This window comes from Hippoglossus hippoglossus, chromosome 6, assembly GCF_009819705.1.
Source record: "Hippoglossus hippoglossus isolate fHipHip1 chromosome 6, fHipHip1.pri, whole genome shotgun sequence".
NCBI classification, from domain to species: Eukaryota; Metazoa; Chordata; class Actinopteri; order Pleuronectiformes; family Pleuronectidae; genus Hippoglossus; species Hippoglossus hippoglossus.
Window position 1 is genome coordinate 16196119 of NC_047156.1, and position 16126 is coordinate 16212244.

The 16126-nt window shown below is 40.0% G+C and overlaps 2 protein-coding genes across 3 annotated transcripts; both read left to right on the top strand.

The window, feature by feature from the left end:
• Window positions 1-1191: 1191 nt before the first annotated feature.
• On the top strand, window positions 1192-10795 carry ctdspl2a (CTD (carboxy-terminal domain, RNA polymerase II, polypeptide A) small phosphatase like 2a). Of its 2 annotated transcripts, none has more exons than XM_034588118.1 (13): window positions 1192-1557; window positions 3211-3422; window positions 4787-4922; window positions 5070-5216; window positions 5319-5546; window positions 6653-6749; window positions 7387-7498; window positions 7596-7682; window positions 7774-7836; window positions 7924-8003; window positions 8540-8666; window positions 8757-8852; window positions 9523-10795. In XM_034588118.1, exons 2-13 carry the CDS (start codon window positions 3234-3236, stop codon window positions 9586-9588), a joined length of 1428 nt encoding a protein of 475 aa, XP_034444009.1. In that variant the 5' UTR covers window positions 1192-1557; window positions 3211-3233; the 3' UTR covers window positions 9589-10795. The 2 variants fall into 2 exon arrangements, with proteins under 2 accessions (XP_034444009.1, XP_034444010.1); XM_034588119.1 differs by having other exon boundaries at window positions 1193-1557; window positions 6656-6749.
• A 1220-nt stretch (window positions 10796-12015) lies between these two features.
• On the top strand, window positions 12016-14270 carry si:ch73-330k17.3 (insulin-like growth factor-binding protein 7). The gene is made up of 4 exons (XM_034588121.1): window positions 12016-12551; window positions 13549-13636; window positions 13720-13915; window positions 14026-14270. The coding sequence occupies exons 1-4, from the start codon at window positions 12143-12145 to the stop codon at window positions 14095-14097; spliced, it is 765 nt and encodes a 254-aa protein (XP_034444012.1). The 5' UTR covers window positions 12016-12142; the 3' UTR covers window positions 14098-14270.
• Window positions 14271-16126: the final 1856 nt, after the last annotated feature.

The window sequence follows — 16126 nt, forward strand, 5'->3', positions numbered from 1 at the left end:
TTATAAACCCACTAATGATTATATTGATGTAAAAACTTAAATTGTTAATGAAAAATTATAAATATATACTCAGTATAGTTTTAACCTTGTACTTTATGGTGTTTTAAATCGCATATTATAACAACAATATCGATATTGATATATTGCATAAGGCTTCGCTTTTCTGTAATAATAATTTCAGTCTCAGATAATTATTGTGACACTCACTGATTTTTCTTCAGCTATTTTTCTGCACAACTGATGCAGAAAGATGCTTAGGAAGCAAATGTTTCTTTCAGTTTATTTATGTTATAGCCGACTGGTTGATTGATTGAATACCACTGTCCTTGTTTGAAGCATCAGAATTCATCAGTGAAACAGGGTTCAAATCAACTAATTTATTCATGCAAACCACAGGAATATTGCCCAGCTGCTGACTTTGATTTTTGGTTGAACTTTTGATTAATTCATTATCATATAGTTCATTATTGTTTTTATACTGCTTTCCAGGCAGCCAGTTTGTTTCAGGGTCATGAAATTCACCTTGCAGAGCCTAGAACTTAATCGACTTTTTTATTATTAAAGGATTGTTGTTAGTTGTGTGTTGTTTGCAAGACGATGCCGCTACAGTATGTGTTTCAGAAAATCCATGTCGCCACTGAGCTATGACGGCGGAGGCACAAATTAAAACTTAACTTTTTACACCATGAACCAGGGGCGGGGCCAGGGGGCATCTTTTTTTTTTAAATAAACAAACAAGTCACTTACTCACAATACTATTATAGAGCTTTTATTTTGAAAATTTGTGAACTTGGGTCCAGAGATGGTCAATTGCTTAACAGACCTCTGAAATATCTGACGTTTCAATTTAGGAAAAAATAACAACAGCTCAGTGAATCATTCAAACTTATACATAAACCTGTAACAAAGCAAATTCAGCTTCATTTTATGAAAAACATCACTGCAGATAAACTAGGTAGGATGAACGCAAAGTTTTCTAAATTCACTCTACACCATAGACTGTTTATAAAAAGCTCTGCACAAAGTGTCCAGCACACAAACAATAACAAAATGACGTATATTCACACAAGCAGACGGACAAGTTTAAGTGAAATTTGAAAAGGTCTTTGCCACACTAATGTTAAAACTAATGATAACGATGTGAGTTAGAAAAAAAAAATGAATGAATGAAACAAAACAACAGATCATGTAACATGGAACAGGGGCTGCAGGTGCACCAGTGTGAACCAGTGTGAGCGTGCAGTCCCACCGCAGCACCAGCAGGGACTCGGTGCGGTAGTGAGCCCCGGTGCAGCTGCTCTCGCTCTAAAGCCATTTTCCTCCGCTCTCCGCCACGTTGGTTCCCTGACGCGCGTGTCGCATTCTCCTGCGTTGTGTTTGTGAAGAGGCGGGAAATGGCGTCCACGCACAGACATGGTTGATCTGTGACCAGCCACCGAGCGACACTCACCGCTGCCAGCGACAACCACGGCCCGACATCCACCAGCTGGGCCGCCACGGTCGCCGCCGAGAGCCGACCACGCTGCAGCAGGGGTCCGCGAGCTTTCCGGGTCATCGGTAAGCAACAAACAACGTCAACATGTAAACAAAAAGAAAAGGGTTCGTCCTCCGCCGCTGCTACATAGCGGCTAACGTTAGCCTAGCGAAGGGGGCGTAGTCTAATGGCTGAACATAGTTATGGAGGCAAACAAAATAGCCACCGCGCGGCTAGCTGTCATTTAGCTTTATACTAACAATGGATTCGTGGGTAGTTTGCGTGTTAAACACACGTATGTCACGGGGGACACGCGAGGGGGGGGCTGAAGTGAACACTGTCACCGCTTTGCTTCTGCTGCCTTCGGCGTTTGTGTTAGCCTGGAAGCTAACTACACTGTAGCTACCTGCGCTAACCACGGAACCCATTGACAGCAGCCGGTTCACGGGGTGATTGATCCCAGTTGACCGCTGACATTAGCGGACATAACGGCCACACACACACGTGGGACCACAGCTTCTCACAATGGTAGATGCTGTGGTCCGCGACGGTTGATAGCAGCAGGTGGCTAATGCTAGCGCTAGCTGTTGTTAACGCAGCCTGTCCGATGTTACATAACGATAGACGGCGGTGCTGTGAGGTCATCACATGTGGATTAAATACAGTTACCGTACAAATATGCAGCTTTATTGACCACATGTGAAAACACCAGCTTTATTTGAACACATCAAACGTTCACATCTCCGAGTTGCACTGTTTATCACGTACACTGACAGGTCTGACTCATCCGCTATGGACGGCAACTCGTGCTCTTAACTTTGTTGTGACAACCAAACATGAAATGATCTTAATTGATTTGATCATCAGGTTCAGACAATCCAGTCGGACGTGACTGAATATATTGAGGCACCAGTAAAGATATCACTGTGATTATACACAGTCTGACAAGTAACTGGAGCTCAGAGATGTTCCACATTATGTTTGTTTGAGGTCATTCAAAAACAATGCTTCCTTCACATAGTTTATCTTTGTCACAAGTTTTATAGTCACATCTGTATCTGCATTAAATATCCACTATCTGTTGGGCTGTGTCTGAGAGCTGTTCAGTCACCAACATAATCTGTTTTAATTCATTTCTGTACTTATGTTGGTGGAATGGCCGTGAGTTTGGCTTTTATTCAACAGAACAGTTTTCTGCTTAATATTACAAAAGAAATGTACACTGAAATTATAGCCTTTTTAAGATTATAACCAGGCAGTCAAACATAAACGCTTATATTCCAGCAAAAGCAGGAATGTTAACTTATGACATTGACGAATGTTTGGTATCAAACCGGTAAAATGATTTCTAAAGAATAATTTTATTTCATGACGCCCTTCTAAACACCCCACAATACATAAATAAACACATGAATCTGTTGCAGTTCAATGCAAAAACTCTGCCATAAATTCTACAAAGTTCATTATGTAAATTTGTTGTTGACATTGTGGAAAATATGTAAACGTAATTAAACATTTTAAAAGATTCATCATGAAGGTTATAGTTGAAGGTGCCATTGCTTGACTACATTATATTAAAGTGTTACTAATTTTTACACACACAAGAAGGGAGCCAAATACTTGAAACAACTCTGAATATAATGTTGACCTGTACAAATAATCATTCTGTATTGAATGTCTTAAATTATCTCCAATATTAAATCAACATTTCTCTTGTTTGTCTTTTTCCTCCTCAGATTTTTCTATGTGACGGTGGAGCATGATGAGGCTGAGAGTGCGTAAAGCTCCTCAGCAGCCAAACTTAGGGCGTCGAACCCAGCCAACCCCGGCCAAACGGAAACACTGTGAAGTGGAGCCATCCTCGGTGAGAGGTCGAGGCAAAATGCAGAAGAATGAAACAGGCCTGTTCTCCACAATAAAGAAATTCATACGTGGAAATGCTGTCAAGGTGAGCACGCATCTGGATCCACTGCTGCTCTTGTGCCATTTAGTTTGTACTGCTTTAACATGATCATACGCTCTAAGGTTACACAGACACACACTCCCTGTTTGTAGACACAGAGCAGCTCTTCAGCTGTATTTTGTGCTGATAAAGTGAAAGTGGGACTCACATGAGTTGTGTTTTGAGACCCATAAACTTCAAACACAACCAACATTGTTTCCCACCAGGCTTTTTACAAGTTTCTGTGAACGTCTTCTGTATTCAGTTTGGCAGCTGTTGCACATAATAATATTAAATGGTTAGCCACTGCTGCTTGTTTCAATTATTTAATACTTAAGTTAGTCAAACTTGTGTCAACAGCAAAAGTCGAGCACATAATGAGAATTTATCTAAAAACAAAACTTTTTCCCACTGAAGAAATTGCTCTCCTTTGTCTATAGATCCTTTCAGACATGCACCTCAGTACCTCTTGACAATTTAACCTCCCGGGTCACTTTTACACAAACGTCTTGCTATATCTCACAAAGTGAATCCCATTTTTAGCCTTAATTTTTTTATTTAATCAGAAGGTCGGTGGTTTGATCCAAGTCTTTCAACGCTTCCGTCTTCCAAGTGTCCAAGTGGCAATATACTTAATATACGTCCCCTGCTGACGGCTGTGTGTTACTGATGTGTGACAGGGAAAGTGATGCATTGTGAGAATGTGTGTGAATGACAAAAACTGTACTGTACCGCGCGGTGAGTGTTCAAGACTAGAAAAACACAATATAAATACAGACATTTACCAATAGGTTTAGTAGTAAGTTTGAGTATAAGCCACACAAAGAAAAAAACTGTAGGTTTTGAATTATCAAATATTAAATGTTTTTTTTATTATTTTTAATGGCAAAGTTGAGAATAATTACCAAGATTTGCCATTTCTATACAACTTTGATGTGATGTCCACAGAACTATTTCCGTTTCATGTCTCCTCCGGCCTGATGTCATTCTGAAGCAGGGGGAGGATCAGTCGGACTCAGTGTCTTCTCTTATGCATGTTTTTGTGAGCAAACATAGTTTGTAGACCAGATACTAGTCAAGAGTTTCTCCTTGTGAAAGATCGTGTGGTGTGTGTCCCCCGCCTCGTGTTGTATGAACTCACAATGACTCCCGATCACATGGCCGCAAACTGCGTAGTGAGAGCTGCACAGTGATCAGACAACTTTGAAAGTTGTGTCGTGTGACTTGTGACATGTACAGAGAGAAATTTAGTGTGTTCTTGTTTGCTAACAATTGTTGTTTAGTGAATTGTGACAGTTTCCCAGAGTTAAGATGACATTTTCATGTCTTTTCTTTCTTTCTTTTTTGTCCATCCCTTTTTCCTCCCACAGGTTGAGCAGGAAATCCCCGCCAAGAGGAGTCGTATCGATTGTAATTCTGATAGCAATCTCATCACTTCAACACCACAGACTAGAGGCCTTTCCAATAAAACCGTCTCCAGAGTTTGCCGGAAAACTCCAAATAAAGGTAAGTCAGTCTGAGTAGGAAGTGTGATTTGGTTCATCTTGACTGCAGCTTCACAAGTTGAATGGTTACAAAAAAGGTCACCATATACAGAAAATTATACATAAATTGTTGGGGTTAATATTCAAGAAATGTTTCTTTATTTTTTAGACACAATGACGTGCAGCAGTAAACCCATTAAACCAAATGGTAAACTAGAGGCCCCTGTTGAGCCAGCAAGCAGCCCAACACGCACCACCCTGCTGGGAACCATCTTCTCTCCCGTCTTCAACTTTTTCTCACCAGCGACGAAAACCGGTAAGGCAAAAATAATCCTCAGATACGTGTCCCAAACTATATAGTTTCGGAAAGTTTAAAACTATAATGACTGCTCTTTCCTTTTGTGTTCCCTCTTTTAAGCCACTCCTGGTTCAGACTCTCCTGGCCAAGCGATAGAGGCAGAGGAGATCATGAAACATCTGGACATTGAGCAGGCAGAAGAAATGCCCAGCAGCACTCTCACGTCCACAGAGGCCATCACAACGTGTCACACCGACCCCATGTTGCCGCCGAGGCTTCAGATCTCCTCTGACACAACCATAGAACAAGCGGAGATTGTCACTGAAACCGACATGCCCCCGTTAACAGGTAGGACCGCTCTAACATTAAGTCAAGCTTTGTACTTGTAAGCTGGGAAACTTTCTTGACATGAGCAGAGGCAGTTAATGTGATGGATAATTTGTGTCAGGCACCGTCATGACGTGTTCTTACAAGTTTATTGCATGTTTTATTTTCACTGCCAGCAGTTCAAACCTGAGTCAAAGGCTAACTGCTGACGGTTCTCATTACTTCCACCATGGAGGCTCTGTCATTGCCATGTGTCTGTTTGTCTGTCAGCAGGATTATTCAACAACTACTGAAATGATTTTCATGAAATTGCATGAAGCAAGAAGGAACCCATTACATTTTAGATCAGATACGGATCAGGGCGGCAGGTCCAGAAATTCTTTTCTCTTTCTGTAACATGGAAAGATAGGATGATCACAAACAAGCAAACAAATCAGTTAGCTAACCTTCGCCTCCCGTTCATTTCCAATCTGTACGATGGAGGAGGTGAACTTTGACCCACGATATTCACCTCGCATTTGTGTATGACTGTGCCCAAAAACGTATGCACCCCCCCTAGTGCCCTTGTAGTTATAAATGAGGTGGACAAATTAATAGAGACATCAGTCAGTCAAGTCAGTTTGACAGATGTTAACATAGTTGTAACCTCCGCTTTATGTTTAACAATGGAGATCTGGAGTGAAAATGGAACGTCTGTGTTCTTTTCTAAAAGTAAGAAATAACTGTAAATAAATATGATAATTTACTAATACGACCTCAGAACGAAGTTTTACACTAAGCTGTGTGGTTCACTCCAGGCGTTAGATGTTCAACACTGTAGAAGTCTTTAGACATCATAGATCAAGGCTAAGGTGTTGAAAAATGACTTGTAGAAGAGAGCGTTTGTGAGTTTGATGGATGAAACCAAGTCACGATGATCAAAGTATCCACATTGCTTCACTGGGAGATGAAGGTGAAGAAGGAGGATCCAATGTTTAATAGTTACTGCTGTAGTAGTAATGTTTTTGTGAGTGATAGAGAAATAAAGCCTCAGGAACACGCTTCATGTTTTCAGAGGGACTGATGAAAGCTACACTGAAGGAGAGATTATTACTGACATCTGAACAAATTCTTCCTTCTCCTGTCAGCAGCTCCTGGTTGTATGCCAGGCGGCGTTTACCCACACGCGTTACCCTCAGCTCCTCCTGAAACTACATACGATGAGGACTGGGAAGTTTTTGACCCGTAAGTAGAGCAATTATTTTAAACCAGCACATGATGATCATAACCAGTAATTTATGAAAAACAATAAAAATTTGCTGTGAAGTAAAAATCTACTCCTAAGGAAGAGAGTTTGGGTTAATGTTTATACTCAGCCTTCTGAACACACACTGATCAGACCTTTTGAAAAATAAAAAACTTTCACCACTAGATGGAAGCAGAACCTGGACTTCTTTTCTTTTTCCCCACAGTTGACTGACTCATCTGAGAAGATAATGTTCTTATGTTATGATATAATGATAATAAGATCTTTTCAAACCCTGAAGTATTAAAATCATATCTAAATGAAGTATTTATTTACCCGCCCTTATTGTTCACATTTGAGCCAGATGACCAACACAATTTTAAACTGACTTAAATGTCAATTTTATTGTCAATTCCACTATGTACAGGACATAGATGGGATTGAAATGCCTTTTCTCTCTGATCCCCGGTGTAAACACACAACATATGAGCACTCATCAACATAGTACATAGTACCCCATAGTATGCAGTCAAAAGGCACACGGTGCATAGGATGAAGTGAAAGTGTTTCTTTGTTGTGACATTCATTTTAAGCTTCAATAAATAAAGTGTCTCTTTGTGTTTCCTCTGCCTCCAGGTATTTCTTCATCAAGCATGTGCCTCCGCTGACAGAAGAGCAGTTAACACGCAAGCCAGCGTTACCTTTAAAGACCCGCAGCACACCAGAGTTTTCTCTGGTCTTAGATCTGGTAAGAACCGACAGCACTGACAGGTTTCCTGTGCTGTATCTCATAAACTGACTTTAATGTGTTTTTCATACTGTTTTTCTTCTTTTTCTTCTGTCAGGATGAAACTCTGGTTCACTGTAGTTTGAATGAGCTCGAAGACGCAGCACTGACTTTCCCTGTGCTCTTTCAAGATGTCATATACCAGGTACTAACTGTTGCAGGTAAATCACCAATGGAAGAGTTTCTGTTTTCTTGCAGCTCTGATTAAATTTCTTTTGTTCTTTTTGAATCTGAAGGTGTATGTTCGGTTGAGACCCTTTTTCCGGGAATTTCTTGAGCGCATGTCTCAAAAGTACGAGGTGAGGTGTCTCCTTGTTACAGTTTTTCTTCAGTCCGACCAAGTTTACTTATTACACATTTATTGATGCTGCCTGTTCAAATTTCAGATTATTCTCTTCACGGCTTCAAAGAAAGTCTACGCTGACAAGTTGCTCAACATCCTGGATCCCAAGAAACAGTTGGTCAGGTGAGTGAAATCACAAGACTCTGAAGTGGCTTGTGTTGCAAGGGATTTTGTTTTACTTGCTGTCAGCTTTGTGATACACTGTGTTTAGAAAGAAAACTCTTAAAAACATGGATTTCAGTTTCCTAAAAGGTAAAAGTTACTAAACAAATCTTTAGGTTTATTATGAAGTTGTCGAATATTTTCTCTATCCTGAAAGTTATAAATATTCTTTATGTGCAAGCTCAGCAAAAAGAGGCTGAAAAATCTCCAGTATTATTGATTCATTAATTAAATAGATTCATTTTTTGATTGTTCCTTCCATCATGTCTTCATCATTTTCTGCTTAATATTATTATTTTTGCATATTGTTTGTTGTTTAGTAAATTTATTTATAAATTAAAATTTAGTTGAGTCCACTATTTGTCAGACTCATTCCCTTCACCAAAGAGGTTATAGTTCTATTTCTGTTGTTAATGTTTGTTTGGGTAAATCTAATTTAAAAAGCTGTATTATTATTTTTTTAACTCAGGAATATTCTTCTTTCTCTTCCTCTTCAGACATCGGCTATTTCGTGAGCACTGTGTATGTGTTCAAGGAAATTATATTAAAGACCTAAACATTCTCGGACGGGATCTTTCCAAGACGATAATAATCGACAACTCACCCCAAGCCTTTGCTTATCAGGTAAACCCGCCATGGAACCCTTTTTTCGTCCTTCTAGCAGTGTGAGATTTTTGTGTCACGGTGATACTCGAACACGTTTGTGTTTTTCAGCTTTCCAATGGAATCCCTATAGAGAGCTGGTTTGTGGATAGAAATGACAATGAACTTCTAAAGCTTGTTCCTTTCCTGGAGAGGCTTGTGGAGCTGGTAAGTGTTTTAACATTTTGTCTTTTGTCCAGTTAGATTAGCAGCTTAACTTCCCCTGTGGTGGATGAATAGTCCACAATCCCAGCTGATGTAAGATAAAAACATCAGTGCTGAGCAGCGATTTAAATTTATAGGTCATGACGGCATCATGTCTAGGTTCCAAAGTCACCCAGATTAAAACATTACAAATCAGTATTTTCTTTTTCCTGTGGAGTGAGTCAAACTATATTTCAGTCTATATGAGAAGTTGGTGAACATCACAAATCCTTATTATTTGTACATTCGACTTAAAAAACTAATTCTGTCTTTCAAGTGTTTCTTTCCTGTCAAGTTGTGACATCATCGGCGTGAACCAGTCACCCAACATCTTTCACAGTTGATATTTTACTTCCACGGGTCCTTGGTAACTCACCCAAGTTTAAAGTCAATTGGATGAAGATGGAGTTGTTTAGAAATTTAAAAGACAGACAGAGAAACCACTTTTCTGGATTTATCTGTAACCGTGAAGTGCAGTCTGAAGTTTCTGCCTGGGGGGGGGTGAAATATGCATATATAAACAAAATATTTTGAACACTCCTGAGTATACTGCTAAGAAACATGAGGCTGAATTAAAAAGTCTGTTTTCTTATCAAATGATTTCACCTGTTCTCTCTCTCTCTCTCTGTCACAGAACGAAGACGTTAGGCCGCACATTCGAGAACAGTTTCGTTTGCACAACCTCCTTCCTCCAGACTGAGGACCTCATGTTCGTCGTTCAGTTCCAGATTGTATCAACTAAGGATAAAAAAAAAAAAAAACAGACTCCTTGAAGGATATATTTGATGGACTTTGTTTGAAAAGAAAACATAACCATTGTGATCATTATTTTTTAAAAACCATGCAAAAAAATTGACCTATGTTGGAGTCAAAAAGTTCTGGATGTTTTTATACGTACGCAGTCGAACGCGCCTCAGAACAAAGCGACCTGCTTGCGGCGGCGGGTTCTTCCCTTTTCACCCGCTTCTTTTTAGTGTGACCACGAAGAGGGCGGCCTCCTCTAAGGTGTTTTGTCTCTTCGGAACATTTTGGACAAAACTGAATGTCATGCAGTGTTGGATTTTATGGACTTTGTTGGTTTCAGCCTGACCTTGACCGGCCAGTCAAACCTGTATAATATTCACTCTATTGAATTGTAAATATATGTACATATATCTTTTTTTTGTTCTTCAAGGTTTTTAAGTCGTTTTTATTTTCACTTTCACAGATTTTAGTATGTATTCTTTGATCGGGTTTCTTTTATAAAAACCAACCAACTGTTAGTGTGTTTTGTTTGAAGTTGTTGATAAACTGCTGCTTCTCTGTTTGTATGCCTGCGTTTCTCCTGTGATGCTTTACTCCATTACATGCAGTCGTCTGTATTAAGGTGCAGTTTTAAAAAAAAAAGAATTATCTTTGGAAGGACAATGTTTCTGAAAAGATATTTTAATGTATTTTAAGCTTGAAGAGGGTCTCAACTGAATACAAAGCCATAATGGCGGAACAATAATTTTTTCGGGGGAGATTTGTATCTGAGAGTCCATCTCCGATTTCAATACGTCCTCTTTGATGACGGGAGGTTAGGGAGGTGGGGCTGAGGGGAAGGGGGGGTTCAGGCATCTTGCACTTTGACATCCAGCCCTTTGTAAGTTGATGTAAAAAAACAAAAACAAAAAATCTCGTCACTTTTTCTACACGGGTGTGCATCACCTCGATTTGGTTTGTGGGGAGAAAAAAAAAAAAGATGAAATTGTAGCACCAGCAAATCGCCGACATGTTTGCTTCGAGATCTTGTTTTCCAAGACGTCTTGTATGTGGGATTCTTTATGATGTAGGAGTCACACGTTTTCTTGACTATTGAATGATCACTCCTGTTGTATTCAGTGTTACTCAATGGTTTCCTTCGAAATAAATACATTTTTATACGACTGAGCTTCCTGCTGATGATTTAAACGCACAACTTCGGGTATGTAATAATTATTCTTGTATAGCAAAGCATTTATATGAGAAGAGGACCGAGTTTGACCTTTCCTCTGGACCCTAGCATCACAAGCTCAGTTGTAAGGTCGCTCATATGATTTGAGTTTGAGCTTTTGACCATTGTCACATGTTCTTCACCAATTTGTCTGGTAGCTTGAAACTTTAGACATTTGAACTTTTCTTCCACACGATCACTAGATAATTAATTTAACACCCTAAAGAAAAAAAGTAAATTGACCTTGAGTAGATTTGAATGACCTTGTCAACATACAAGAGACAAATCTTTGTGGAGTAAACAGAAGTAATAACAGATTGCAGTGTCTGCTTCGTCTTAAAAAGTGGATTAGTTTCCCTCGTTTGTGCTGCAGGAGTTTGAGTTGCTACAATCAGAGCTTATATCTTTGTCTTAAAATGGTAAATTTGGTGGTAAAAATGCTATTTCTAGGGCAAAGATTGTTTGTTATTGGTAAATTGTCTAATCTTTTTTTATGCCGCTTATCTGAGTCCAGGTCACAGTCATTGAATACATTTTGTTACTAAGAAGTAGGCCTCTGCATTTCTACACAAAATCAACAAATTCAATCACAAGTTTCAGAATTGTTAAAAGGTCAAATGTATTATTATTTTTATTATTATTATAACAATAATAATGGGTCAGAGGCCTGCAGCATCTCTTAACCTTAAAAAATATTGTGTATCTGCTGTGCTAAATAAAATTAGCCTCAACTGTCGAACTGAAAATTGAAATAGTAAATACTATAATATTATTCAAGAAAACCAGGATGGTCAGTAATTAGTCAGTTATGATTCAACCTGCTCCGTCGTTTAAAAAACATTTCCTCACACTGTAACCGAACAAGATAAATTGTTTGCGGAGAGGAAGGCAGATTATATTGAACTTGACAGACGTCCAGTAACAGTGGCCGTCTTTTATTGTTACGTCCACACGCTGCCAGCTTTCATTGAGAGATACGAAGCTTGAGACGATAACCTGTCGATGTCTACATCCCATTGTTCTTTGAAGAAATAGGTCATTACCTGAATGTCAGTGTGCACTGAAGTGGCCCCTCCAGAGGTCATGTGACTCCAAACACAAAGGGGTCCAGTCTTCATCACACTTATCTGTCACTGTTCAGAGGGACGAATTATTTCAAAACAAAATCACAGTCTTGATAGTGTGAAGATAAGACGTGGGGATAATTAACTGTGTATTTAGACTAAATCCACCCAGTGAAACCCCCCTGCCCTCATCCATTGGCTGCTGGTGGGGGGTGGAGGTTGGTGGCTCATAAACTATGAAGCTTCTCTGGGTGCTGACGTTTATAAAAGGTGCAGACGGGTGCTGCCACCTCAGGATAACTTCAGGTCTGCTGACGATGTGGATGCTCTTCTTGCTGGGTGCCCTACTGGGAGCAATGGGCTCAGAGGAGACGCCCCTTGGGGCCACTCAGCAGCTTCAGGCCCTTCACTGCCCGCCCTGTGAGAGGATACACTGCTCCACCCGGCGGGCGCTGAGGCTGCAGTGTAAAGGTGGTGTCACGACGGGTGTGTGCGGCTGCTGCCCCGTGTGTGCCAGGACAGAGGGCGAGACCTGTGGGGGGACGTGGGACTATCTGGGCAAGTGTGATGAGGGACTGGTGTGTGTTTACGAGGACGCAGCAGCTGACAAAGCAGAGGAAGAGAGCAGAGGTATCTGTCGAGCAGGTGAGATTATTATCAGTATTAACCTCTATTACTATCAAGCAGGTCATTTACCTTGGATTAGTAATTGTTATTCTGAAATAGCAGGAAATGTACCTTGGATTTCTCATTGTCACTGATATAATTTGTTGCAGTGAAGCTAATTTAATGCATTAAAGACCCTGTTTTTAAAAAGAGATTAAGCATTGGCTCAATTTAGCATTACCAAAAAAAAAATATATATATATATATATAACCAAAATGTAAAATAAGTTTTTAAAAAAGTATTCAAAAATATGCAAAACTATGTAAAAATGTAAAATAATGTAAAAGTATGTAAAAATGCAAAAGTGTGCAAAATGTAAAAGTGCGGGAAAATATTAAAGTCTGAATTATGTAGCAGAATTGTCTGTTATTTGTTTTTTATAATATTGTCTCATTATTTCTGATTAATTAAAAGATAATGTGTTGTAATTTGTTGAAGCTGAGTGAGGGGAAGCTTATTTTAATCATTTTTATACAGTTTTAATCTAAGCTACAGCATCACATTTTTAAACTTGAATTCTAAGATTTGAGCTGCAGCGTAACTGGTAAAGCTGTCAAATAAATCTGGTAAAGTGAAAAGACCGTAAAGGGGTTAAAGTATAAAGTGGCAGAAAAGGGAAATATTCAAACTGTATTTAAACCTAGTACAGTAAATGTACTGAGTTATATTTGTCCACTGAAGTCTGTGTAGTGGGGACGCTGCCAGTGCAGTAAACCTTGTTTATGAGCTGTGAGCACTGATAGTGTGGTCAAGGCTTCCTTTGAATCAAAGGTTCCTGCTCACAGTTAAGCTGTCATTACGCGTCTTATCTCTCCTCGGTGAAGAGTTGTCACCGTTATTGATACAGTATCCGATTCAGATGATTCAAGGTTTTCACACTTTGTTGTTGCTCAGGAAAAGATGTAAATAGTCAAATTTAAATACAGATTCTCATGAAGTGCACAACTCACTTCTCCTGTGTTTTTTTGTGTGTAGTGATTGAACCATTGGATCCAGAGACATGTCAAGCAGAGTGCACCAAGGAATTCTGTCAGGCCCACCCGTCTGACATCTGCTCTGCCAGGTGACTGAAGGAGAACTCAACAAGCCCTTCATTTGTTTTGTTTTTCTCAAGGTTAACAGAAATCTGACTCTGCTGCTCTGTAGATCCGTGTCTCTGGAGAAAAGCTCGTGCCAGAGCTCTTGCCAACACACCTCCTGTTCAAGCTGTCTGCTGCTGAAGCCCCCATCGTGTCCTCAGACCTGCGGCTCCTCGGATTCCACCTGTCTGCACCGCTTTGGGAAGTGTGTGCACAATCACCTGAAGGCAGCTCACAGTCCCGTGTGCCACAGCGACCTGCAGGTAGGTGGGAGAGAAGCATGAGCGAGCTACATCGACATCAAATAAAGAACGGGTATTTCTACAGCCTTGAAACCGCTCATCCATTGATCCAGCTCTGTTTCTCTCCGTAGAATAATCCTGAGGGGCATTTTGTGTGTTTTGTCCCGGCCTGTGTGAACACACCAAGTGAACCCCATGCGTAAGAAGAAGAAATCCACCGAAGATCTTCAAACAGAAGATCTTCACCAGCTCATGTAGCACAATGAAAAAAAGGCAGCTATCTGTGAACTTTGTATATCTCATTTTATGTAAACCTGAGTGTAATCCTGTGAAATGAAGTGTATCTTAAATAATGAGAAATAAAATTCAATGTCATACTGTACTCGATCGTATTTATTTGGTGGAGACGATGGTGAAGTGAGCAGATGGATGTCAGTTTATAACAACGTTATTAGTTACGTTGAGGATAAATGACAAAAACAGTCAGAATGAATGAAATGCAGCCAGTTCATTACAGTAAATTCTTGAGATCTGTGTTGGGACTCAATCTCACAATGACCCATAACAAGCAGTTGTCAAGTGATGGCAAATAATGACATTTACTTTTGTGAATAGTGTCATATACATCGCTGCATGGCTTTAGAGATGGAAGAATATTGTTATTTATTTTGATAGAAATTATATAAACAAGGTTACAAAGGGTAAAGTGAAACAACACAGAACAAAATAAAACAATATAAGAGTATTACAAGGTTTTCCTATAAAATACATGTTTTAAGCGTTGATTTAAAATCAGATGAAGAGCTGGCAAGTGTAATCTCCTCAGGCAAAGAGTTCCAGGGCTTCAGTAACAAGCCTTGAGTTGAGAACTACCAGCAAGTGTTGGTTAGACGATCTTAGACTGCGGCTTAGGGAGCATAGGGAGTTCAAAGCTCCGTAATATAACTGGTGATCAGATCGTGCTGAGCTTTAAACGTTATTAAAGAATCTTAATAACAAAACTAATTTTAACTGGCAGCCACTGAATGGAGGCAAGAAGAAGAAAAGAGGTTTGAAAGAGTTGGTCCGTCACAGACTGAAATATCTAAACAACTTGGATAATGGCTTGTCATTTTAGTTCTGTCCCTCACGACCCCTTTAGGATTCAATCTGATTATGAAACTAATGACATCAGACTCAGTTGTTGAGCATTCAGTTCAAAGCAGCGTCCTTAGTCACAAGCATGGCTCCCTTCACAGTGATTGTTGAACCATGAATGGATGAACCAATCTGGAATAAGACCAAACAATGCAGAGATTTTCAAACCTCAAGGCAGAGAGATGAAGTGGAATAAAGCAGGATCCACAACAACAATACAGTGAATGAACTTGTGGTATCGGTGCACCACTGTGTCTCTTCAGGTTTTCTGAAGTTTTCTGCTTCACTGCAGCAGGAGCGAAGTGTCTCAAGTCCCCTCTGCCATCGCGGCCCCCCTGATAGTTGATGGTTATTGAATAACAGATGGTTTATGAGGCAGCAATAATGAAGTGTGTGTACAGAAAGGGAATAAAGCGTGGACCAACAATGGGCAGTTTGTTCTGTGTCCTTCAAATGTGAGACATTTCTGAGGACGAGAGGGGGTTTATCTTCTGGGTTTCGCAAGATACAGTCGCTTTTTATACCAAAACAAAGGCCTGCGCTTTCTTTCATCTTCCTCACCCGTGAGTCAAGTGCATCAGTGACATACTCTCTGAATAATAAGCATTCAATCAGGGCGGAGAGGAGGACTGTGCAGCTCCTAGTCCGACTTGTGTCTGAATGAACAGGAGAACATGTCAGAGGAGGGGATAATAGTTAAATACAAGGTTTACAAGTTGTTTTCAAACCTGTGTAAAATATGCACTAATGTTTTATGTACTAGGACATTTCTATTTAATTTTTCATTCCACCTCTCCATGATTTCAGCTGATGACACGTCCCTTTACAGTGCTGCTACAGTCTGACTAACCAATACTCTTCTTTTTGTTCATTCTTCTCTGTGTGTACACATCCTCATATCAGGCGTCTATTAGAACGACGGGATCCATCACCAAAGCAGGCCGCCTCCGTTATCAGGCCCATATATATCCGCCTCACTTCATTTAAACTGATAAAAACACTGGATAACAAAGGACTGTCAGCGTGCCAGCGGTCATAAACGTGCCCTGTCTGCGGCAGCCAGCCCCTGTTAAAGAGTGAATACGACACAAAAGC

Excerpts from the sequence above, each read along its gene's own strand:
- ctdspl2a (XM_034588118.1), top strand. The coding sequence starts at position 3,234 with ATGATGAGGCTGAGAGTGCGTAAAGCTCCTCAGCAGCCAAACTTAGGG. Across the intron at positions 4,923-5,069 it reads CCGGAAAACTCCAAATAAAG|ACACAATGACGTGCAGCAGT; the intron begins GTAAGTCAGTCT and ends TTTATTTTTTAG. Across the intron at positions 8,853-9,522 it reads TGGAGAGGCTTGTGGAGCTG|AACGAAGACGTTAGGCCGCA; the intron begins GTAAGTGTTTTA and ends TCTCTGTCACAG.
- si:ch73-330k17.3 (XM_034588121.1), top strand. The coding sequence starts at position 12,143 with ATGAAGCTTCTCTGGGTGCTGACGTTTATAAAAGGTGCAGACGGGTGC. Across the intron at positions 13,637-13,719 it reads TCTGACATCTGCTCTGCCAG|ATCCGTGTCTCTGGAGAAAA; the intron begins GTGACTGAAGGA and ends GCTGCTCTGTAG. Across the intron at positions 13,916-14,025 it reads TGTGCCACAGCGACCTGCAG|AATAATCCTGAGGGGCATTT; the intron begins GTAGGTGGGAGA and ends TTCTCTCCGTAG.